Source organism: Acanthochromis polyacanthus, chromosome 7, assembly GCF_021347895.1.
Source record: "Acanthochromis polyacanthus isolate Apoly-LR-REF ecotype Palm Island chromosome 7, KAUST_Apoly_ChrSc, whole genome shotgun sequence".
In the NCBI taxonomy this organism is placed as follows: domain Eukaryota; kingdom Metazoa; phylum Chordata; class Actinopteri; family Pomacentridae; genus Acanthochromis; species Acanthochromis polyacanthus.
This window is the reverse complement of record NC_067119.1, coordinates 24177524-24203443: the sequence shown is the minus strand read 5'-3', so window position 1 is coordinate 24203443 and position 25920 is coordinate 24177524. Positions and strand designations below refer to the sequence as shown.

General features: G+C 40.1%; 1 protein-coding gene across 1 annotated transcript in view; it reads left to right on the top strand.

Annotated features, from left to right (window-relative positions):
• The window catches only part of mctp1a (multiple C2 domains, transmembrane 1a), a 155062-nt gene that overhangs the window by 68071 nt on the left and 61071 nt on the right, over positions 1-25920 (top strand). Inside the window, 7 exon segments of the mRNA XM_022192591.2 lie at positions 16913-17055; positions 17269-17348; positions 18414-18525; positions 20081-20119; positions 22988-23152; positions 23755-23885; positions 24873-25059. Of these exon segments, the coding sequence (XP_022048283.2) occupies positions 16913-17055; positions 17269-17348; positions 18414-18525; positions 20081-20119; positions 22988-23152; positions 23755-23885; positions 24873-25059 (857 nt within the window).

Genomic DNA, 25920 nt, shown 5'->3' with positions numbered 1-25920 from the left:
ATTTGTCACAAAAATTCATACAGCTACATAAGTGAAAGGCATGAGATGGGTTGTTAGGGTGGAATTTTGTATAATCTCTATCATACTAGCAGATGAATCAAACAGACGACAGACTGATTAACAATAAGTGGCCTAAATATACTGCTGCATTCAGGCCAGTGAGACACAATGCAGATGCAATATTTCAGCAACTGATGTGAAGAACCACATCATATATATCAGCACAATTTATCTGCAAAATGTATTGTTAAAGTAGACATAAGTACAATTATATATAAACCAGTGCAATTTGCTGCAACTGTAGCCTGACTGCCAATTGTTAAAAATCCCTCTTAGAAAATACTGTAATTTCATCCCCTTGAGATGAAGTAATAACCAGCAAGACAGTTGTCGTCGCTGCTATTTGCATGTGCTAACACATTTTGTGTTCATGTGTTCTGTGTGCATATTTCAGGCTAAGGATGGTGTGAAAGTTTACACTGATTAGTTCTGAGTTCTCAAAGTATGATGAGTTTCTGAAGATGTAAGTCGATGCAAGAGCTTGACACCACTGTCGGCATGTTGTCTTTTGTTTTATTTTAAGTCCACTTCATTACTTTCTCACCTCTCATGTTTTTTCCCCACATGCTGTGTGTGCACTGCTTTATTTTTGTCTCTGCTCATTCAGCTCAACTGCAAAAAGAAATCAAAGCTTTATGCTATGTCACACTTCAGGTTGTAATTGCAGCAGGATCATGTTGCACATCACCGTCGGTTCATTTAGACTAAATGCAAGGAAAAGACAAAAAAGTGAACTCTTAAGCACAAAGCAACTGAGGCATATGGTCTGAGTTTGTGTGCATCCCATGATAGGGTGTCTTGTCTTTGCAGCCTTCCCCAGTGCATCCTCTTTAGCAGATTGCATTCTGGGTATTAGGAAACCCCACAGCTGCAACCATCCGTCAGTCCTGACACTACACTCAGATCAAGAACACACACACAGATGCTCAGCCACACACAGAATCTCCAGTCTAAATGTGGAGCTGTTCCAGGTTTGCAGCTCAAGCGTGACTGAAGGTTTTATGGGTAGCTTTACTGCATTTTTCGCCTCTCCCGTTCTCACATCTCATGACAAGCATCGGTGAGCCTCCCCTATGGTGTTGTTCTTAATTATAGAGTTTTTGACAGGCAGTGTGCTAAAGAACTCTGAATCGGTTCTCCTACACAGCGTATCAGTGATGCAGTGAGTCCCAAGAACAATCAAAAGAGGTTAATATGAGGCTGCATTTTCTTAATCTTACAATCAAATGAGACAAATTGTGTTATGTGTGTCTTTTTTGTTTCTGTGTACATTTTGTTTTGATAAATTGTCAGATTAGCCCGAATGGTAGCCTGGCCGCGCTAGACCCATGTTCTGAAGGCACAAGGGTCTAGGGCCGCTCGACAGGGAGGGAGGCGGGCTAAAAGGTTGTCTATCAAATCACTCTGCAGCAGTTGGGTAGGTATACAACCAATCAGCGCAACGAATAGGCTGACGCAGTTTCTAGAGCACCGACGGATTGTGGCTAAGTCCCATTAGCTTCCCAACCAGCGGAGCCAACTGGTATATTAAGGATTTGCCATATCCCGTCGGCGTAAGTCCAAATACGTCTTTCTTCTCAATGAAACACTTCAGTGCCGTCCTTTGTTTATCTTTCAAGTTGAATTTTAGCTTCAAATCTTTAAGGGCTGTGGCCAAAGCAGAGTCGAAAGATAACTGTTTATTGTGCGCCGGTTGTTTCTGTCAGAATCGTCGCGCCTCTGTCGTCACTTAGTTACGCCGCCTTCTGACTCTACACTTCATGGTGATTCGTCCGGCCAGTTTTAGGAGAATCCAGCCTTGAGCCTTATGGAGGGTAACTAGACCCACCCTGGCAGAGAATTAAATTCGCTGCCGTGGGTTGTCTAGCGCGGCTAGGCTACCCAAATGGTTCATTTACTTAATATCTGTGAGATTACAAGCAGGGTGATGTGCTTAATACTTGTTTTCCTACTATTAGCTAAATTTCTTTTGTTTTTTTTTTTTTAATTAATTTTTTTGTGGTAGGACATTTATCAGGGCAGACTTGAAAAGCACAGGTGTAACTTACAGTGGCCCTCTTTCAGTGATTCTTGGACTGGAACACATCCATGTAGTGTAGTTGCTAGTAATGACAACAATTGCACTTGTGTAGTTCCCTTTTGCAAAAATATGTGTTCAGTGAAAAATACCTTAATAGCAGCAGATGCTTTCATCACCATGGCTACTTGCATAGTGGATAAATATATTGCACGCTTCAATATTATCCAGGCTTTCCTCCAGCAAACTGTCTCACAGAGATGTTTGGCATATGCTAAAGGTATATCTCAACAGTTCAATTTTATCTTTAATTCATTTCGTTATTTCAAAAAAGGTGAGGGTTATACACTGTGAAAAACTGTTATTTCATTGATTTGTTGCTTTCAAAGTTGACACATGCAGTGTGAATGAATGTGTAAATATTGTTTGACTGCATGGGTTTTATTACATTTGGGAGGAGATGGCACAGCACAGATGCTCCAGACATTTGACAAATCATCATAGCACAATATCACTCTGTAACAGCTGAGCACAAACATTCACTATGAAATGTGCTGCTGTAGATTGACCTTAGGTACTGTATCTATGAAACAAATACAGATTGGTGTAGTACTGCATGGTACAACAAACTAAGATCCTGCTGATCTCACTGGGACTGACAGTGATGATTACCTGTTGGGAAAGATCTGTCATCCTTGCTATACGTACATAACTGTAGAGTCACTGAATCTAATAGCACATTTTTGTGGCTTAAGTAAGCTTAATTTTGATCACATTTGAACACTGAACAACAAGGTTATTTGGTAGAATAAAACAACACCAATTTTAATCTGACATTTTGAATTATTGATACTTTCAGCAGGTGGTTTGTCATCCATATTCATTATATTTTGATACTCAAAATGTCATTAGATCTGCAAGGTTTTGCTCTGATGCAAATCATGTTTGTTCAATTTGGTGCGGTTCCTGTGAGTTTAATGCTGGAAAATTTCACTCCTTATCTTTTCATTGAGATTTATTTTGTAAGAAAAACATGTAAGCTGTTTGTGGTTTTTGTGTAATTGAATCATTAGTGTAATTTAAAAGGGATATGCTTTATTGAGTCACTGAAGTTTATATTTATATAGTGAGATTGTACAGTGCATCTGGTGAATTTTTAGACTGTTCCACACTGATCAATCTACATAGAATACTCTGTAATGGCAGAGCCAAAACAGGCTTTTAGAGTGTGTTTTTAATATTTATTTACGTAAAATAAACAAATGAAATATCCCACTTACATTAGTAATCAAACTTTCGCTATGACACTGTATTTAAACAAGTGTACATCCTACTTCCACTAATGATATTTGAGATGCTTCTACAACTTTGTTGGCGTAAAATTTTTCACATCATCTGCTGTGACTTGATATAGTTGGTAAACATATGTGTTACTAACATCATTAAGGAAGGTTGGGAGACAGACAGATCCTTGTTTTGTGATTAGTTAAACCTGTGTTCACCTGTTTCATGTCAAACTGGCTGCTCTGTAAACAGTCTGTTGAATTCATTGGAGATAATTAGGAAAGGTGTCACTTGGTGTTCAGAATGAAAACCAAACCATGGGCTCGAGAGAATTTCCAAACACCTGCGAGACAAGATTGTGTCAAAGCACAGATCCGTGGAAAGGTACAAGAAATTTTCTGCAGCAAAGAAAGCTCATAAGAGCACGGTAGCCTCCATCATTCTTAATGGGAGAAGTTTGAAATCACCAACAGTCTTTGCAGATCTGGCAGCCCAGCAAAACGTAGCAATCAGCAACATATAGCCATGGTCTAACAGGTAACCAAGAATCCAGCAGTCATAAAGAACAAGAGTCTCTCAGAAGGACAACCATTAGTGTTGCAGTAAGCCAACCAGGCCTATATGGTAGAGTGGCCAGTGGTCATTCTGCATTATGAAGACAGACTGTTGAGAGTTTGCTTAAGGACAACTGAACAATGCTCTGACTATGAGAAGCAAAATCCTCTTTTGTGATGGAACACATATTGAACTGTTTGGCCACAATTACCAATGCCATGTGAGGAGGAAACCAAACACTAAGCACCACCTCATTAATACCATCCCTAAAGTCAAACGCAGTGGAGGCAGCATCATGCTGTGGGGATGTTTTACTGTGACAGGGAATGAAAGACTAGTCAGGATAGAGACAGAGAGAGATGGATGCAGAAAAATATAAAGCAGTCCTGACTGAAAACTCGCATGCTGCTGAGAAACTGGACAAGTGGCTTCATAAAAACTGTGAAAGTCCTGCCCAGCCAGAGTTTGGACTTGAACCAATACAGCATTTCTGGACAGATTTGAAATAGCTGGACACCAGTGCTTCCCATCTAGTCTGGTTAAGCTTGAATGAGTCTGCCAAGACATCCAATACTCGTGGCTCTCATTTCTGCCCAAAGATGCTTAAACCAAGTACAAAGTGAACTGTCTGAAAGTGGTATTTCAGTCTTTTATTATTAATAACTGTATAAAACATTTTAATAACCTGTTTTTGCTTTGTCATTGTGGACAATTGTGTGTGGATAAGAAAAAAATTACTGCATCGGTTTTCTGATGTATCTGGAACATAACAAAATGTGGGAAACTTAGAAGGATGTAAAAAAGTCTGAATGCACTGAATTTTTTCTCTAATACTTATTTTTAGTGCGTGATATCACCCTGTTCTCTGTAGAAATTTAATTACCTGCTCATAAATTATCAATTAATAATTCAGGACCATTTTTATGCCGTGGACTGAGACAGAAAGCTATTGATCATGAATGTGTAATGAATATCTACAGACTGATGATGAAAATGGGTAAGCAGAATAATTAATTGTTCTGCGCATCAATGTGAATCCGTATGACAGAGAAGACCCTGTATCACTATTATCGTCTCATCATCTTTCACTCTGTGGTCAGCAACAGCGTGTTTGCAACCCTTGATCAAGATAGTGTGCCAAATGGTGAAGAATGGTTTTATTAACTCTGAACATGGCCCTAACCTCAAATTATGCCATTTTAACTGCAGTTAAGGTCTCCCCTCCTTAACATTCATGTTTTCGAACTGTCTGCTCTCCGTCCGACTGCTTCAGACAGGCAGGAGTCATCTTTTATTGTTTAACCAAATGTTTTTTTTCCAAGGTCTAAAGCTTTCTGTCTGTATTGATACAGACAAACAGATGTTTGTCCTTGAGTCTCTCTTGACTAATATAATTCAATTTTTTGCAAATTTATTGGTAAAGTGAGATACAGTTGTGAGTTAGTAATAAAATGCGTAGGTCAAAGCACTGTAGCAGGGCTTTGGTCAATGGTGTTCCTCGCTGACCACTTCAGTGTGTGACTGTATTTGTGTGCAATAACTGCCTCACATATTAATTACCCAAACACACTCACAGGAACTAAGCTCCTCAAACCCTTCATGAGTTCCTTCCTGCATGTGTGAAATTAATAAATCCTCATTATTGCTTAGGGTTTTGCCAGGAGCAAGGCATACTTGCATGCACTTGGACTTTTGTGTACTCCCAGAGCAGTGTTGGCATTTCAATGGACGCATTAGACTTTGATGAGCCTTTCTGTCTTTTGAGCCTCTCCATGTAATGACTATTACATCACAGCCCCGTGAAATCTGCTCAGTCCTTAATGGACTTGTAGTTGACTGGGCTATGTATTATTTATAAAACCATCAAATGATCCATCATTAAAAGGCCAGAGGTCTTTGAAAAGTGAACAATGTTTGGGAAATGTGTGGCTATAAATGAGGAAGGTTTAAACCAAATTGAGAGAAACAATAGCTGTCACAAAAAACAACAACAACAAAAAAAGCCTAAACAAAATCAGAATTGGAAATCTTGTTTGCTATATGACATAATGTAGCCGCAAGGGGACACAAGCCAGTGTCTTATTGTGCCGGTCCCAAGCCCAGATAAATACAGAGGGTTGTGTCAGGAAGGGTATCCGACGTAAAACTTTGGCCAAATCAAACATGCGAATCAAGTGTATGACTTCCATACTGGATCGGTCGAGGTCCGGGTTAACAACGACCGCCATCGGTGCTGTCGACCTACAGGGTGCCGGTGGAAAATGGACGACTGTTGGTCAAAGAAGGAGGGGAGGAAGGTGTGTTCATAGAAAGAGAGAGAAGAGGAACACCAAGAGTCTAGGACTGAGAGTAGGGACTTTGAATGTTGGGACTATGACAGGGAACGGTAGAGAGCTGGTTGACATGATGCAGAGGAGGAAGGTGGACATACTGTGTGTCCAGGAGACCAGGTGGAAAGGTAGTAAAGCTAGAAGTTTAGGAGCAGGGTTCAAGTTGTTCTACCATGGTGTAGATAGGAAGAGAAATGGAGTAGGAGTTATCTTGAAGGAGGAGTTTGTTAGGAATGTCCTGGAGGTAAAAAGAGTGTCAGATCAAGTGATGAGCCTGAAGCTAGAAATCGAAGGTGTGATGTTCAATGTTGTTAGTGGGTATGCTCCACAGGTAGGATGTGAGCGGGAGGAGAAGCAGAAATTCTGGTTGGACCTTGATGAAGTGATGCAGAGCATCCCTAAAAGTGAGAGAGTTGTCATTGGTGCAGACTTCAATGGACATGTTGGTGCAGGAAACAGAGATGATGAGGAGGTCATAGGCAGGTTTGGTATCCAGGAGAGGAACGCAGAAGGACAGATGGTGGTTGACTTTGCAAAAAGGATGGAAATGGCTGTCGTGAATACTTTCTTCCAGAAGAGGCAGGAACATAGGGTGACCTATAAGAGTTGAGGTAGGAGGACACAGGTAGACTACATCTTCTGTAGACGGTGTAATCTGAAGGAGATCCGTGACTGCAAAGTAGTGGTAGGTGAGAGTGTAGCCAGACAGCATAGGATGGTGGTGTGTAGGATGACCCTGGTGGTGAAGAAGATGAAGAGGGCAAAGGCAGAGCAGAGGACCAAATGGTAGAAGCTGAAAAGGGAAGAGTGTTGTATGACTTTCAGGAAAGAGTTGAGGCAGGCTTTGGATGGTCAGGAGGTGCTTCCACATGACTGGACAACTACAGCAAATGTGATCAGGGAGACAGGTCGGAGAGTACTTGGTGTGTCATCTGGAAGGAAAGGAGATAAGGAGACTTGGTGGTGGAATGAGGAGGTGCAGGAGTGGATCCAGAGAAAGAGGTTAGCTAAGAAGAAGTGGGACACTGAGAGGACTGAAGAGAGTAGACAGGAGTACAGGGAGATGCAGCGTAAGGTGAAAGTAGAGGTGGCAAAGGCCAAACAAGGGGCTTACGATGACTTGTATGCTAGGTTGGACAGTAAGGAGGGAGAGACTGATCTGTACAGGTTGGCAGGCAGAGAGACAGAGATGGGAAGGACGTGCAGCAGGTTAGGGTGATAAAGGATAAGGAGTGAAGTGTGTTGACAGGTGCCAATAGTGTGATGGGAAGATGGAAAGAGTACTTTGAAGAGTTGATGAATGAGGAAAATGAGAGAGAACGAAGAGTAGAAGAGGTGACTGTTGGGGACCAGGAAGTAGCAAAGATTAGTAAGGATGAAGTGAGAAGGGCATTGAAGAGGATGAAGAGTGGAAAGGCACTTGGTCCTGATGATATACCTGTGGAGGTATGGAAGTGTCTCAGAGAGGTAGCAGTAGAGTTTCTGACTGGGTTGTTCAACAGGATCTTAGATAGTGAGAAGATGCCCGAGGAATGGAGAAGTGTGCTGGTGCCCATCTTTAAGAACAAGGGAGATGTGCAGAGTTGTGGCAACTACAGAGGAATAAAGCTGATGAGCCACACGATGAAGCTATGGGAAAGAGTAGTTGAAGCTAGACTAAGGGCAGAGGTGAACATCTGTGAGCAGCAGTATGGTTTCATGCCAAGAAAGCGTACAACAGATGCAATATTTGCTTTGAGGATGCTGATAGAGAAGTACAGAGAAGGTCAGAAGGAGCTGCATTGTGTCTTTGTAGATCTGGAGAAAGCTTATGACAGGGTGCCCAGAGAGGAACTGTGGTTTTGTATGAGGAAGTCTGGAGTGGCAGAGAAGTATGTTAGAGTGGTGCAGGACATGTATGAGGACTGTAAGACAGTGGTGAGGTGTGCTGTAGGAGTAACAGAGGAGTTCAAGGTGGAGGTGGGACTACATCAGGGATCAGCTCTGAGCCCCTTCTTGTTTGCTATGGTGATGGACAGAATGACAGACGAGGTTAGACAGGAGTCTCCATGGACTATGATGTTTGCAGATGACATTGTGATCTGTAGTGAGAGCAGGGAACAGGTGGAGGAGAAGCTAGAGGCGTGGAGGTTTGCCCTGGAAAGGAGAGGAATGAAGGTTAGCCGCAGTAAGACGGAGTATCTGTGTGTGAATGAGAGGGACCCAAGTGGAAGAGATCAAGAAGGTGGAGGATTTTAAGTACTTTGGGTCAACAGTCCAGAGCAATGGAGAGTGTGGAAAAGAGGTGAAGAAGCGTGTACAGGCAGGCTGGAACGGCTGGAGAAAAGTGTCAGGTGTGATGTGTGATCGAAGAGTTTCAGCTAAAATGAAAGGAAAGGTTTAACAAAACTGTGGTGAGACCAGCCATGTTGTTTGGTCTGGAGACAGTGTCCCTGAGGAAAAGACAGGAGGCAGAGCTGGAGGTAGCAGAACTGAAGATGCTGAGGTTCTCTTTGGAGTAACCAGGATGGATAGGATCAGGAATGAGTACATCAGAGGGACAGCACATGTTAGAGGCTTTGGAGATAAAGTCAGAGAGGCCAGACTGAGATGGTTCAGACATGTCCAGAGGAGAGAGAGTGAATATATTGGTAGAAGGATGCTGAGTTTCCCACTGCCAGGCAGGAGGCCTAGAGGAGAACCAAAGAGGAGGTTTATGGATGTGGTTAAAGAGGACATGAAGGTAGTTGGTGTGAGAGAAGAAGATGCAGCAGACAGGGTTAGATGGAGGCAATTGATTCGCTGTGGCGACCCCTGAAGTGAAAAGCCAAAAGGAAAAGAAGTTTGCTATATGACATAATGTATGTCCTATTCTGCACAGTATACAATGTAATGTATGTTAAAACACTGTCAATTACCCTGTTATTGTGGTTTTCATTCCTTGTAGAAGTTTATTAAATGCTATGGTTTCCTCATTTCCAGTAGAGTCTACTTTCATTACTTTGGCAAATGACATATTTCCATACATTTTTGCTGTGATAATAATATTTTCTTCGAATATCTGTGACAAAACTCTGTAACAGCTCATTAAGTGTGACAAGACGCTCATCATTTTTGCCCCGTTGATGTTGCAAATCCAATTTTTGTGTAAAGGGAATTCTGGCCTCCTGAAGATTGAACAACCTGCCAGATGATAACGAGAGAAGAGATAATATGTGATGCTTCATCATTTGACCACGCTGATGTTGCAAGTCCCATTTTCATTAAGCAAAATTGTGCTTCTTGAAGAGTAAACAGGGCGTCAGATGATAACATGTGAATATGCCAAAGCCATAAGTTTGTCTAAGCACCTACAGCAAAAAATCAACTGAAAGTTTGTGTGGGGAGGCTTAATGAAGTCATTTAACTGAGAGAACTGGAGGAGAGCAAAAAAAGAAAAGAAACATAGACAGACCAGGAAAGAAAGAAGATTGCTGTATGAATTAATACGTTGGTTTTTTTTTAAAGATTTGGTCAAATTTTATAAATAAATGGTCACAATTGTATTTAGTCTGTGTTTAAATACAATTAAAAGCTGAAGATCAAAGGGAAACATTGTGGAAATGACTTGATGTGTGAATGGCTTTTCCTCATGGTTATCCTGGGAGTGAGTGTGTGCTGTTAATGGATACACACTGCCTCCCTTTGGTAACGGCTGGTGTAAAGTAGGAGAGATGAGTGTGCACTTTGCTAGTCCACACTTCACTCAAATAACATTATGCTAAGATTATTGCTTTTCTTTTATTGCTTCTGTAATGTAAAAATTCAATAGCAAACCTGTTTGCATTTTAATGTTTTGCTTCAAACATTGTGGGCTGGATAAACTCCTATAAGATCATTTTGCTTTTTCATGAATATAACAGAGAAACTTTTGGAATTACTGTCAACATTTTTCAGTGTGATCTTTTTATTATCTACTTATGTACACAGTTTTGCTCTTCCTATTTTCTCGCTTATATTAATCTGTCTGCAGAGTTGCAAAGTTTCCTGGTTGTGTAACACATAGATATTGTAGTTGTGAGTTAACTCATTCTGCCGGATCACACAATCTGTCTCAACACACATGACAAATCTGTAATCATTGGCAGTCCAGAAGTATATGTACACGCACACGCACAGATACACTTTACATGTGAATACGTATGCTCATGTTGTATCTGTAGACAGAAACAATGACCTGACAACATTGATAGTAAAGGAGTTGTTGCTTTCCCCTGTGGAAAATGAGAAACAGTGCAACACAGTAAGAGAGAGAGAGAAGTGATGACTTCAACAGCAGGGAGTCACTGTTGATATCATGGACTGTAGAATATCGTATGAAGAGGCATTAGTGGTGGAGTATACTTCAGTTTGTTTCATCTACAGTCATAGATTCACCCTCCAGACTTACCCTTCTGTTAATGCTGCACTCCAGGCTGGATAAGCATGATAATTGAATCGAGCATTAAAGGCTCATTTTATAACAGTTGACCATATGCTTTTAGGGTATATACTTGAACTGTAATTGCAGAATGTGAATTATAGTTGGAGGATTTCATATTTGTGTTTCTTACTCACAATTGTTCATTTGTTGTAATATTTGTTAATTCTTGTATTGAATGACCATTCAGAGGGTGGTGGAAGGTTTTTTTCTAGTGTGAGCTTTGCTACGTTTAGATCACAGTTTTTTCTTTTATGGTTACTGTGGGCTCAGGTGTCTGGCATGGCAGTCTGGTTTACTGACAATGGGACACAGGGAGCGGTATTTTTATGGCTGCAGCCCAGTGGGTTTTGAGAAGAGATAAATGTCCGGATGGATGATGTTCTCAGCTGCCTGTCAAAAGACAGAATGCTGCTTTCCAAAAGAAATTATGGACTTTTAGGTGTGTCTATGTACTGCACTTAAGGCAAATTTACCTGCTCTGTGCAATGCTTGCTCAGCTCATAAATACATTTATTCTCACTCTTGGCAACTGTTACTCTGTTGTGTAGTTGACGTAGCAGAATATCAATGAAAAGATTAAATCCTTGATTTGATGCACACAATTTCTCTTTGTGTCTTCTTTGCCAGTTTCTCGTCACTCAGTCACTTTCTTGTTGTCTCACTCAGTAGTCTGTGGACCCAGCGGGTGTTTCAGGAAAGAGGATTAGGAAGTTAACCACATCTTTCATATCACAGTTCAGCGAAATCCCGGATTTTCGGTTACAGCAGCCTGGCTGACAGAAAAACCCTTGTTCCAAACACAAGGTTTACACTCTGTTGCTATGGTAGCCGGTGTTCTTAAACTAACCTGGTATATGGCACTTGAACTTAGCATTAAAGATCATTAAAGATCCCTTCTGGTGAAAATCCTTTCTTTTTAAAAAAAATCTTGTTAACTTGTTCCTGTGGTGCATTTTATAGATATACCATTATAGAGATATACCATGAGAAAGTAAGCTGTCAGATTCACAGCTGAGTATTTCCATCTTCAAGCTGCAGAGAACCAATAACAGTCTCAAAAGCACAGCTTCAGACAGCCAGGGTTTCATATGTAACAGATTTAAGGAACCAGTCCCATCAGCTTATAGGGTGATTCTCTCTGTATCTTTCTTTTCTCTTCAGAATTGGTTGTCTGTTCAGGCTCATTAGGTTTATCCTCTTGTCAAGTACTATTGTAAAAGCATTTATTATTTTTTATTGCCAATATGTGAATGGATTGTAATTGAGTTTTTCGATTCCCTGCAACAGCCTGTGGTCTGTTTTCTATATTAAGGACTCTAGATGAATTTTCCATGACAATCCAAAGAATGAGATGTATTTGTTTGCTTCTGAGTGTCTTGTCTCAGTGTCTCTTTTCCACTCTTCTCATTGTCAGCTGTGTGTAACATTCGGTAATGTTAGTCACAGAATAACAATCCCTCAGACACAGATTGCAAAACAAACTCCATGTTTGCACAAAAGGCAAAAAGAAATTTTGTCCAGCGAAGCCTCTCCAGCCATACGAGAATGTGCCTGACTTTGGGTGACATCTTTGTCAACACTGGCTGGGCATTTGATTCATACTAATGAGACACGATATCAGTTGTCACATCAGTGGTCTCCTGTTACAACACTGTGGGGAAACAAAGGCTTAACACTGCTTTGGAGTGAACTCGATGAATGTTTTGTTGTATCTCTTTTTGGTTTACTCGTCTCACAGCAAATGCTTATAGAGTTCTGTGTAATTTGTCTATGCTGGACGTTTGGCTGAAAATAACAATATTTTTCTTATAAATTATTATTCTGAAAAATTAGAAGCTGTTAACATTTTTCCACCTTTACTCAAGCAGCAGGTGCAGCGCGCTTCATGCTTTTTGAATAAAGCTCATCTGTTATGCTGGTTCTTGTTATACACTTACCAAGTACACACAAATGAATCAAAACGTGCGGATGAATTATTTGAATCATGGCAATGTATTGTGTTTTGTGCATAAGCAATAGTACTTTGAGTATATTAAAAATGTGGCCATATTATTTATATATATATATATATATATGTACACACACACATACACACACACATTTCTCTCCCTCTCTCTGGCCACTCTGGGGCTCTGCACTAATGCCACTCAAAAGCAGAAAAGCAGAAAATCATGATCCCATGGCTCGACTTCAGTACCTACAGCTTTTACCTTTGCCAGTTTATCATTGTGTGACACATTTCCTCCTCATACCAAGTCTTCCATTACCAAGCACTTCTATTTCATAGCCTTCTGCCTCCAAGGTGGACAAATGTCCGTGGGGCTCCAATCCATTAAACCTGCTGTCTTGAGTCCCATTTGTTTTTAGACATTCATGTCAATCACTATTCATTCTTCTAGGGCATATTGATCTTTCAATACCTATAGCTTATTGACCTATCCGCCCAGCAGCCCTCATTTGGGAGATCCAATCCCTTTTTTTTTTTACGGACTTTCTCCAAGAGTGTGATGTCTTTTGAAAAACTTGCCATAAATGTCATACATAGTGGTAGATTTCCAAGACAGTGCATCTCCAATCACTCCTCTGCACTTTACCCACACTCACTCATATTCAGCCATCACCCACCTACAGCGCCAGCCTTTTCCATTTCATACTTTTCTGCCTGTGCGTGTTTATGGCCCCATAAAGCCGGCACTGTGGGATGCAGAGACTCAGAGTCAGTGATGTGTGTCAGGAGAATATTGACCTGCTGGGACGAAGAAAAGGAACGACATAGAGAATAGGCAGTTGCTGCACTTTTAGAGATTAGTGGTCCTTTGCCTCGTGATGGTGGTTTGGGACCATTTCTCTTTAGCCGTGCGTGTTTTTCAATAGCTTGTATGGCATCAGCTCATGTCCATGAGATAGTTTCTATTCTGTTATTTTGAAACAAGCAAAGAGATTGCATATTTTTTGCAATTCTCCGATGTTTATCTCACTACATGGTAATGCCCTCTCAGAAATTGGTGGCTATATCCATTTTCTCCGCCTCCGTATTCTGTCATTTGTGTAACGTTGCTGCAGCTGCCCCACAGTGATATGTCAAGGGCAGCAGTGTGTAAAAGAGTGTGTGTGTGTGTGTGTGTGTGTGTGTGTGTGTGTGTGTGTGTGTGTGTGTGTGTGTGTGTGTGTGTGTGTGTGTGTGTGTGTGTGTGTGTGTACTTGTTTCTACTATACTGGTGGGGACTTTGACCTGACTATTTGCTATAAAGGTGGGGACTTGTCTTACGGTGGGGACCTAAAATGAGGTCCCCACGGGTGGCAACACCGTTTTCTTGGCCATATTGTTGTTAATAAAAAATGTAAAAGTGCAAAAACGTTTGTTTAGGGTTAGGCATTGATATATGAATGGGAGTCAATGGTAAGTCCCCACCGGTATAGAAAAACAAACGTGTGTGGTGTGTGTGTGTGTGTGTGTGTGTGTGTGTGTGTGTGTGTGTGTGTGTGTGTGTGTGTGTGTGTGTGTGTGTGTGTGTGTGTGTGTGTGTGTGTGTGTGTGTGTGTGTGTGTGTGTAAGTGTGTCTCTCTAGTAGCTCTGCTGGAAAGCATGAAGGCATCTGAAGTTTATTAAATGGACATCTTTCCCCGGCAGACCATTGTTAGTGCGTAGTTCGCTGCTCCTACTTGAACACTTTCTGGCATCTGAATATCACATCAGCAGTTTTTACCCAGACAAAGCAGATTTTATGCTTTTGTTTTTAATGTGGTGAATAGTACCAGTAGCAAATGATAACTGCAGATTATACAGAATATAATATTACAGAATAGTCCATATAATTTCTTGCTTTTCATTACTAGACTATATCTGTTTTCTCACATTTCTTTCGCTCTTGCCATTACTGTTCATTACTCCTAAGTATCAGGAAAGTCATTATGAGGGAGTTAGATACTGTTAGACTCTAGTTTGAAGTGATGAAATGCGCACGAACACGAAGAGCTCAGGCTTTTATCCACTAGCATACATGCTGTCAGTCCGCCCTCTTGGCTGAATAGCAGAAAACAGAGCAGACTCCAATAGATAAAAGATATGTTTCAGGCATACGGTTGCTTGTGATCTTCACAGCTACTCATCATATTGTAACGTAAACTGCACTATTTCTTTAGATACTGGCAGACAGGATCGGTCACAGGAAGTGTTTATGCAAAGTATGTGTATGAATGAAAATTACTTGATAAGATTCCTTCCGTCCCTTGCTGTTTGCTTAGTAATCACTTTGGTCACAGTGAATGATAACACAACATTTATTCGAGACACGTTTCAGTACAAACAAACGGTCACGCCAGGACAGCGTTCAGTAGGAACTATTGCTCATCATCCTCACACCTTGTCAAGTCAATTAGATTTTATTTATATAGCCAGATATCCATCCATGCAAGAATTTTCTGTACCTACTTTGGCCTAGTCCAGATGATATAAGACAGTGTACAACTTGGATAGGTCACCAGTCCATCATTGGGCCAAAATACAAAGCTGCTCACAATATGGCCAATTTAGAAGCACAAGTTAACCGAACATAGATGTCTTTGGCATGTGGGAGGAAGCTAGAGCCTTCAGGGAAAACCCACACAGGCACAAGGAGAAGATGCAAACTCCTCATCTAATATCACAAATCACAAATTTGCCTCAATCTGTACAGCATGTTACACCTCCTGACCTCAGAGCCTCATTTTGGGTACTAAAAAAATCACCCAATTGACAGCAAAAAGTAACAAGAACAACCTGAAAAGAAGAAGAGAGCATGATCTTCTCAAAAGCAGTAGATATGCAACAGATGTTTGTGCAAAATAGACTGAGTAAATTTGCAGTATGGACAGTTAAGATAGCGACAGACAAGAAGACGTGTTTTAATCTTATGAAGGATGATGGTCTGATTCATTAGTTAGCTGTTTAAACACTATTAGAGTGATGGTTATCAGGTTGAAATGACAAACATTAATATTGCTGAATGGGAAAGATGACAAAAATAGAGCATGAAGTTGATGCTTTTTAAAATGAGGGGAACTTACGATGTGTTTTAATGTCATCACTGTTGTGCCGAGTAGTTCACATACATGTGTTGGAGTAGAACAGTTGAGATGAACCAGCCACGCTCAGGATATTTGCAAACAGTGTAACCTCTCAGAACACAGCCATTACAACTTACAACTTGGAAGTCACTTTCATTGTATACAGTGTGATGTACAATAAGTAATATTTGTTGTGTTTGTGCATGAAGTTTGTGTTTATGTGAGTCTGTATCATCAAAGTAAATTGTTTAATCAGAGAAAACTTCTAATCTGTAAACTTTATGTGACTTGAAATTTTCATTATATATTCATAGTTTCAATAACATATGCTCCAGTTTCACATTTCAAAGTTTTGTTTTGGCACTCCATCTTGATTACAAGTGTGGGTAGGCAGAAATGCAATCAACTGGAGGATCAGTCCCATTAAGCAGAGCAATAAAATGTAGATGTAGAAATATATATCTTTGTATTTTTCTTAGTCATCATGATAAATGGTAAATGTGATGAGAATATAAATTATAGATTCTAAGCCGTTTGTATATCTCGCAGAGTACCTAAGTTTGTATTCATTTCTTAATAAAAGTTAAACTGATAGAGCATGTTTAAATGTAATACAAATGTAAATCAATGCCACCACCTAGTGATGACATAGAGGCACTGCAAAGGACAACATTAAATACTGTCATTAATCATATGACTACAACAGAACATGAGTCACATGACAAACTTGATTCTCTCCTTTGGGTCTCAAAATAGCATGTCTTTGTATCTCTATGTTAAAAAATGATTAAGATTTAAAAATGATTTGAGGGAACAAAATATGTATTTTCCTAAGATAGTACTACAGCAGTAATAAGAAGGAAATTGCACAACATACCCACTTTGTATACAAGGAAATGCAATCAGTCAGAATTTTAAAATATACAATCGACTTTTATTTTTGAAATCCTCTTTGATATGATTATTCAATTTTCCATGGGCAATTATTGGGGACCTACTTTATTGCAGTCTTTGTAATAGGTACTACCATTTGACCAGTGATACCAGCTGATGAAGGTAAACTGCTGGACGAGACTTTAAACACAACCGTAATGTTTTTAGCTTCTACCTTAATTTTGTTTGTTCTCTTTTTAATATTAGCTTACAGTGTTTCTCTGTGTTTCATTTGTTTCTCCTTAGGGACCAGCGACCCGTATGTGAAGTTTAAGATTGCAGGGAAGGAGGTGTTCAGGAGCAAAACCATCCATAAGAACCTCAACCCAGTGTGGGACGAGAGAGTCAGCCTTCTAGTGGAAACGCTGAGGGACCCGCTGTATGTCAAGGTACAGTCGACAAATTCTACATTTCAAATGCCATCCTATTCCATGGTAAAATTCTGTTTTATTTTGCACAGTCTCAAAGGATATAAACTCTCTGTGCAACTTTCTGTTTGATGAAGGTTATGACAAGTCAATGTGAAAATAATGTCAAACAACACCAGCAATGTGGTGCTGAGGGTCTTGTGCTGACACCTGCCGTTTATTGTCACTCTGTAGGTCTTTGACTATGACTTTGGACTTCAGGATGATTTCATGGGCTCAGCGTACCTCCATCTGGAGTCTCTGGAACACCAAAGGTCTCTTTGTCTGTTTTGAATCCATTTTTTTAATGCATGCTTCCTTCTTGTCTTTCAACCGGCACCTAACACACCTTTAGACTCTTCCTCTCCTATTAACTGAACTGCTCTATGACTCTACTGAATGTAACTGAAGTACTAAATTGGTAGCTGCATTCTCTCAGTAATGAGTATGTTCAGAAAAACTGATGTGTCACGATCCAACAAATAGTGTGACATACAACTCTCTGCAAGCAGCTTTCATGCTTGCTTGCCATGATGCAGTCATTTGGATCAAATATAAGCTTTGGCCTCCCTCTAGTGGTGATGTTTGGTAATTCTCTTTTTGACCTTAACAGTTAAATTGCAGAGATGTATACAATTCAATTACCAAGATTTATTCATGCATTTACTGTGATATTAGTCATGCAGTAGTGTTTATGTGTGTCACGTTCTTTAGTGGGAATATTTCAAATTTAAAGGACTTACACACATATGTAAGTGATTTCTATCTTCCTGGCTGGTTTCACCTCTAGACAGGTTAAGGGTGGATAAAGCAAAGCTTGTCGTAGACCTTTTTAACAGCACGCAGTGAGTGTGACACTTGGCCAGCATGCACGACAGACCATTTTCAGAGGGGGCATTTTGACATGCCATAGCAGGAGGTGCTAGAACAGGTGTGTTACTGATGACATTAAAAACAAAGGCATCCCATTCAGATGAGCCAACTCCATGGCCTGGCTCACTGATGCTGCTTTACACAACACTTGATGAGACAGAGCCATTATTGACAGAATTGGTTTGATCAGTGTTTCTCCTCTTCTCTATGACAAATAAAAATGTCTTCCATGGACAAATGTCTTTACCAAGAAAGGTCCAAGTGGAATTCAGCCATCTTTCATTTAATTACTTATACCTGTGCTATTCCTCGTGTGACAGGTCAGAATGACTTCCTGGGATGCATTTTCTTCTCCCAAAATTCAGTATTCATTGGTGGAGTCCTTGTGCTATGTGGATATGAATTTGCACTACTCATGTAATCACAGTCTCTTTGTTTGTGAAGATGGTTTACTTTGACTCCTGTAGGACACTGGATGTGACACTGGACCTGAAGGACCCACAGTACCCTGAACATAACCTGGGCAGCCTGGAACTAGCTGTGACTCTGTCGCCGAAGGAGGGAGACATGAGGGATGCTGTAAGAAATCTATATGAACTTTCTGTGAGATTATCCATTCATCTCTGTCTTTACTGTTAATACTATATATCCTCCTTATTTTGGGGAGTCATTCTCATGCATTTTGCTTGTTTGATTGTCCAAAATAAGGAACGGTATTGAAGTTACTGAATCACAAATCAATACAATAAGATTAAATAAGTTTACTTACATTGATAAAGTTCATCAAGAATGTTATTTGTGGGAAAACTGTGTCTTAATACATCAGAAGATCAGACAAGCTGTGTGGAACTGGAATGCGCTGGCTGCGTTCAGCCTCAGTTACTGGAAACTCTTCAACTCAGCAAATACATATGCATAAACACAAGTGTAATTAATATGTTGTGTAGAAAAGTTACATGTTCAAAGAGCACTGGATCTTCTTCCTAATTATGTTGGCTTGTGCCTCTGTGGACATGCTCGATGTTTCAGAATTGCATTTATTTCTGTTCAATTATTTGTTTGGTTAATTGGACCCCTGCATGCTCGATTCGGAACAAGGCAGAGTCATGGGGGAAATATTTTATTCCTTTTGATCTGATGTCTTAATTCTGCTGCTTATTTAGTGCTGTAGTTCAGAGAGTCCACAATTGACAGAACAAATAAATTCTATTTAGGTTAAGCATCATTTTGGATTTTTCCAACTGTGAAGAAATTGAGTACAAGGTTATATTATACTAGCACATTCTCTTTGTTGCCATCTACTGGTATGGAAGGAGAAGATAATAGATGAATCTTAAATACACTTTTTTAAAAATAATCTTGTGTTCAGCTGCTAATAATCCAGTGGTTTTAGGAGTCATACAGTAACAACAATGTTTTTGTATACAATCATCTGTTTCATATACTGTTTGTTTACAAATTTAAGAGTGTGAGGATGACATGAGGGAATCTTGTGTATTCCTTTATGCACTTGTAAATAGTCCTCACATTCTTTTTTGAAAGCTTTTCACTGATGCTTGCATTGAATTCACAGAGATAAGCCATGTTTTTGTCAAACCTTAAACAAGGCAAAATTTTGAGACAAAGAGCAAAACAACATTCCTTATTCTTTATGCCTTGACAGTATTGTATAATGTGTCGAGTAAAATGCGTTGCTAATTTATTTTTCAAGGTTAGTCTCCATTTTTGGACCCAGACAAGTAAAAGCCAAGTTGGTTAAAAAAGTAAGCGGCGGTAAACTTTAGTTTTTGTCTTTTTTGAGGAGTCTAGGATGGAAATAGGTAGTTGAAAATATCATGTGTGCAAGACACAAACTGGAGCTACTGTATACAGCGTACATACATCTGTGTGTATGTGTCTGTCTATGCATGTCTGCAGATATAAACACCACATGACAAGTAAAAGCGCTTATACACTCCCTGCTTCCTTAACTTGCATGATGACGACTGTCCCACTTGCTCTATTTAACCCCCCCTGCACCAGGCCAGGGCTAACATCCGACCTTCATACACTTCATGCCCTTTAACCTCTGGTCCTTCAGCTCTAAGGGGAGACACTAGGTGGGCGCTCTGTAACCGCTTTGTCTCATTTACAGACCATGCTTTTGAGAAGGAACTGGAAACGATCTAGTAAGGTAAACTAAAACAGCATGTAACTCCCCAAACTTCCAACTGTACTGTAACCCCACTACCGACCGCACTGCACCTCGCCTATCCTTCTTCACTGGTGTCCTGGTACATGGATGGAGTCTCCTTGGCCCTTTCCCTTCCTCCCTCCTTTTCCTCCTTCCACAGTGGTATTTGCCGTTTATTTTTTCTTTGACGGTTATTTCGTTCTCATCGTCACCAGCTTATTTTCCGCAAGCTGCAATATGCTACCTGACATTTGCGTCACCTGGTGGGATGTGAGCTCTTATTTTGGAATGCAAGTGCAACTGAGCCTAAATGTTAAATGTATTGACATGTGTGAAGGCAAATCATAAGCTGTATATACATCAAGGGTGGAAGTAATAAGTGATTTACTTCTTTTATTTCTCTCTTTGGATTGGGGACTTAAGAGCTATTGCAATTGAGGTTTTTACATCATTACACGAGACTTTGTATTTGTCTAAATTATCCAGTGCTTTTGCTCAGTTTGAACTCTAGGTTTAATATCTTCATGTTTCTTCCACTTTTGATCTGCACAGTGTATTGCAGCTACCCTGTGAGAAAATAAAGCAACTGATATATATTTAGGGGTTTTAAAAGAGTCCTGTAATGCAATTCAGTTGTAAAATCTGAACGTTTGCTAATTTTTGACTTTGTTGACTGATTATAGGACCCTCTTAGACCCCTTTACATCTAGTAGAAACCTTTGATTGTCATATTATTTTGAGTTTCCATCTTGCTGTGCGTAAGAGACTGCTATCTTTTCATTTCAAGTTTTGTGATTCTTGTTGGCCGTCAGGTTGAACTGGAAGCATGCTGGTCAAGGTTCTGCTTCTTCTTATTGACATGCATGAAGCACCTTCTCAAACAAAATTAGAAATGTTAGTATCAGGGATGATTTTGCGTTCAAAGTTGGGTTTATTTCACAGCTTTTTTTGCTTATGTTTCACTCCTATATAGGTATTTTATCACTGACAGGGAAACAGACTGTATCTGGAAACTCCGTTATACTTCTACTCTGTCTCCTGAATTGCACCTAGAGTCACTGAGTGTTTCCTTAACTAACAGTAAAAAGTTTGATACTGCCAAGAGACATACATTTGAAGTGTGCTTGGTTGGAGCTGGGCAGACGTCCTGCTGTATCGTGCTTCCCCAAACCAATCTTTTGAAGCCTCCAAACTGGGCCACCCCGCCTGTGACTCGGGAATTAGCTCAAACACCGACTAACTAGCTACTGTGCTACCCCACCAAAAAAAGGCGCTGCTCCTGATTGCCTCCCTGCCTCTGTGCTCGACGGCATACAGTGCACGGTTATTTTTACTCAACCACTCATTTTTAATGAAACATGTGAGTGTTAAACCTACTGTAGAAGATACAAACTTTTCAAGAAGTAGTTTGAGACAATAATTACGAGCTAGAGGCAGATTAAATCCAGGTCTCTGACTTTACCACTGGGCAAAATTCTTATTTTGGCACAAATGTTTTTCTTCTTCCAAAAACGGCTGACAGAAGTTGAACCATGTGCAAGGCAGTATTAGCTCTTAAACTGTGTGTTAGCATCTCGTATGAGACTTTCAGCCTCTGAACTTATTTGTGCATGATCTCTATCCTGCTGTGTTCTGGCAGTGGGATACGGATTCGCAATCCAAACAGCCCATGGTTTTCTGTAGCAAGAAATATGTGGCAACAATAACAAGGAAAGAAGGAAAAAGGCTTGTGCTCCGGTAGGACATAACAGTGACCTCTCGTCATTAGTATACAGTGTGTTCGTAGCAAGTGAACAGCAGAAATGAAAGATGTGGGAGTTGCTGTATGGGAGGTTGGCTTTATTGCAGGGAGCTATTCGCATTGTTTAATGTCTGGAGAATGGAAATTAAGAGGCTCCGTCTCCAGATCAAAGGCCTGCGCTTGCGAGGCAGGGTTTGTTCAGAGTTTAATGAAATTCACCCGCAAAACAAAAGCTATGCTAATAAATTCTCCCTAACGAGGAAGGAGGAGAGAGAAAGGCAGAGGGAGAGAGAGAGGGTGAAGAGGGGGATGTATTTGTTTGACAAATAAATACCATGCTCTTTGTTTTAGTGAAGGATACTGACATGATTCAAAGAGAGGTTAAATAGGCCTGTGAGTGCTGAGAAAACTGTTTAAGAAAAAAAGCTAACTTATAATATGGGGAATGATCAATCTGAATTTGCAGAGCTGTCAACTTACAGTACAGCCAGATGGAATAAGAAATGTACAGAAGGACGCTGCAACTCAGTGGTTGCCTGTTTTGGAGAAGACAGCCTACAAATCACTTCTCGTTTATTTATATATTTTCTTATTGTATTTTGAATTTGTACAATAAACAGACTGAAAATATACATTCCTGTGCTGACTGTAAGCAATTTTCTTCATAATAGATTCTCAGGAAACACTAAAATGATGGAAAGAAGTTACAGTAAATGTTCTGTCGACTCACTAATGTGGATTCTACCAGAAGTCATGCTGCTTGCCAGACCTCCCAAGAAATTGTTCAGGATTTTAGACTTGCATTGCTTGAATAAGTTGTTGGTAATTTATAATGATGTCCTCATTTGTCAGGTGATCTGACACCTCAGAAGTAAAGGATCTCATTTGTGTTTGTGTTTAAGTGTTATTTTGTGTGTTTTGCCTGCTACTGTCTGTGTTGTCTCAGTTTATTTGGTATCGGTTATTTTCCTGTGGACGGAGTACAAAGTGTGCACAAGCCGTAATTCTACCTCGGGGCTAATTAATGCCTACTTTATGTGTTTATTCTGTGGATGTTTCTGTACATATGTATAAATGCACACGTTTGTGTAAATGTTTCTCTGGATGTGTGTGTGTGCCTGCTGCAGTATCAGAGTATGCGTCTGTCAGATGTGCACAGAAAAGCCCAGCTGTGGCGAGGTATAGTCAGCATCAGTCTGATAGAAGGTCGTGGCCTGCAGCCGATGGACGCCAACGGCCTCAGTGACCCTTATGTCAAATTCAGAATGGGTCACCAGAAGTACAAGAGCAAGGTAAACACACTCTTGTTTAATTATGTTGTCTTCATTCGGCTTTTATCACCATGTAAATATGAATAAGCCTCTCTGTGGCCTTGAGATCAAATACAAAGGGAACATTTTTATGTTACATTTTATAATTTCAATATTTCCAGCACACAGTGGAGCTACTGTGACTCAGTTATATGTTTCTGATTGTTGCTGTTATTCACATTCAGATGTTCAGTGGAAAAATGTATTAAACATTCTACAGTACATGAACAAGCATGTTGGTAGATGATCTGGTTTTGCACTAAGAAAATGATCTCTTCTGTTCTTGCTCCTACAATATACATCTTATGAATATTTCTAATCATCCACACACTTCCTTTTTAACTTAATTTGCTCTTTTACTCTTTTTTGGCTTATGCATACAGCAAGAAATGAGTGCCAGACTGTCACCCGTTTTTCTACTCTCATAAAATTATTTAATGTCCTTTGAATCAAACATTCTGTATGCTATCCATATTTTACTAGCTGTATCAACTTATGTGTACAGTTTATCACAAAGACATACCTTGTATAAACATTTCAGACACATGGACAAAAGATACATTTCCTTTATGTGGTTTATTCAGACAATTCCCAAAACGCTAAACCCGCAGTGGAGAGAACAGTTTGATTTCCACCTGTATGAGGAGCAAGGAGGCTACGTGGACATCACGGTCTGGGACAAAGATGCTGGAAAGAAGGATGACTTTATGGGAAGGTACAGTGGTGCTCACCAGTCATGTCTCAGTCTGTTTGAGTTTGCAAGCTGAACAGATGTAACTTACCAAAATTACATGTAGCTTTGGCTTTTGTTACTTAAACAGAAATAGTTGCACAATGTCAGCATTTGCAATCGTTTCAGTTCAAATTGATCATGCATTTCATTTATATGGATGTCCTCATTTTTTGCCCTCTCTACAACATAGATTATTGTAGTCTTGATTTACATACTCTACTATTTCCTAGTGGAAATGTGTTTCCTAGTTTTTCATCAGGTTAGAGGCACTTGAGCATGGCTTTGCTTTAAACCCCTTTGATCCAAGTCCAATAATTACTATTGGCCTACGCTGATATTAACTGTAGCTATATTAAGAGCATGTCAGAAAATCAATGCAGTTCAAAGAAGATGCTCTCAAGTGCATGCTAAAAGGTATTAACTGTGTCAGCTGTGGCTGACTTATCTTCAGTTGCTTATATCCTTCACACATAACGCTCAGTATGTGCTTACTATTATTAGACTGCTGCTAATGCTGTGCTCCAGTACAGTGTATAAAGTGTAAAGTGTTTTTGATTATAAGATAACACACAAACAGAAACAGCACTTTATTTACAAGAGGGAATTGGAGATTTTTTTCTGTGTGATTACTTTGTGAACTTTGACATTGCATCTGTGGAGATTCTAGGTCATCCAGGTAAACCCAAGCGCTTCAGTCGAAGGCAACTGGATTTTTCACCTCCTGTCAGAAGTATTTAGGACCAAAAGGAAGTCCAGTTGCCCTCTACTGATTTCATAGATTCTCTATGGCTATGATTACTCGACAGGCAATTTTCCTGCAAATGCCAGCTCTCAAAATGGCTACACTGCATCTTGTTAAGTTTAGTCTGTATGGCTTAATTTCATCTTACGTAGCATCTGTTTCATCTTCTCCCCACAAATGTACAGTGCTGTGTCATTTTGCTTCTATTTTTTCATGCTTTACTTTAGGTGTACCATCGACTTGTCGCTTCTCAGTAAAGAGCACACGCACAAGTTGGACCTGCCACTGGAAGAAGGTGAAGGCGTGCTGGTGCTGCTAGTAACACTCACTGCTTCCGCTGCCGTTTCCATCTCAGACCTGTCAGTCAACATGCTGGATGACCCGCACGAGAGACACCAGATCACACAGAGATATGTGAGTTAGTTTTAAAGTAAGAGTTAGACCATTTACCTGCTGCTGTGGCTTCTTTTCTGTATTGATTGCTGTATGCGTGTATGTGTGTGTGTTGACATGTCCAAGTTGCAAAGACAAAGAATAGTATTGTTTCTCTCTTGTCATTAGTCAGATTGATGTGTCAAACAACAACTCCCTCGCTCATTTATAGACAGACTTCTCATTGTTATAAAGCCCCCAATTTAAGTCATGAAGACTTTTACTTATTCATCCAAAACAGTCTCTCTGTTGAGATTTGCTGATGTGGTTTAAAGTTGGAAGATGTGGCCAGCAGACACAACACAGTGAAATGAAAGAACACGGGCTGAGAAATAAGGGAGGTAGAAGGGAAATCACAAATCTCTTAAAGGAAGATTGGTTTGGATTATCTGTTTGAAAAGTACATAGGATCACATTGCTGGTTTGCTTTTGTTGCAATGATTCATGCAGCAGGTACCGTGTAAGTGGTACTTTAGCAGCAACCTGCAGTGATTTGTGTGCTTTGCATTAATAAGGAATACATTCAGCCTCAGTCTTTTGAGTGTAAAATGCCTCAGCTTGGTCACCATTTGCAATGAAGCTTGCTTCATTTGAAATTAGTATTAGAGAGATTGAGAGAAGGAAGGAGAAAGGCAGAGAGACCTAAGGCCACATCTGCTCCAGGAGGCCCCCCACCCAACACAATGGTTTCATGCCTTTGTCTTAGCCTTGTTAACCCTTCACACCCTGTCATCTTCACTTCTTTCCACAAAGACACTCACAGAACTCGCATAGATTTCATTTACTGACAGCCAAGACATGGAACTTTATTCTGTGTGGTGTTGATTCTTAATGCTGCAGCCA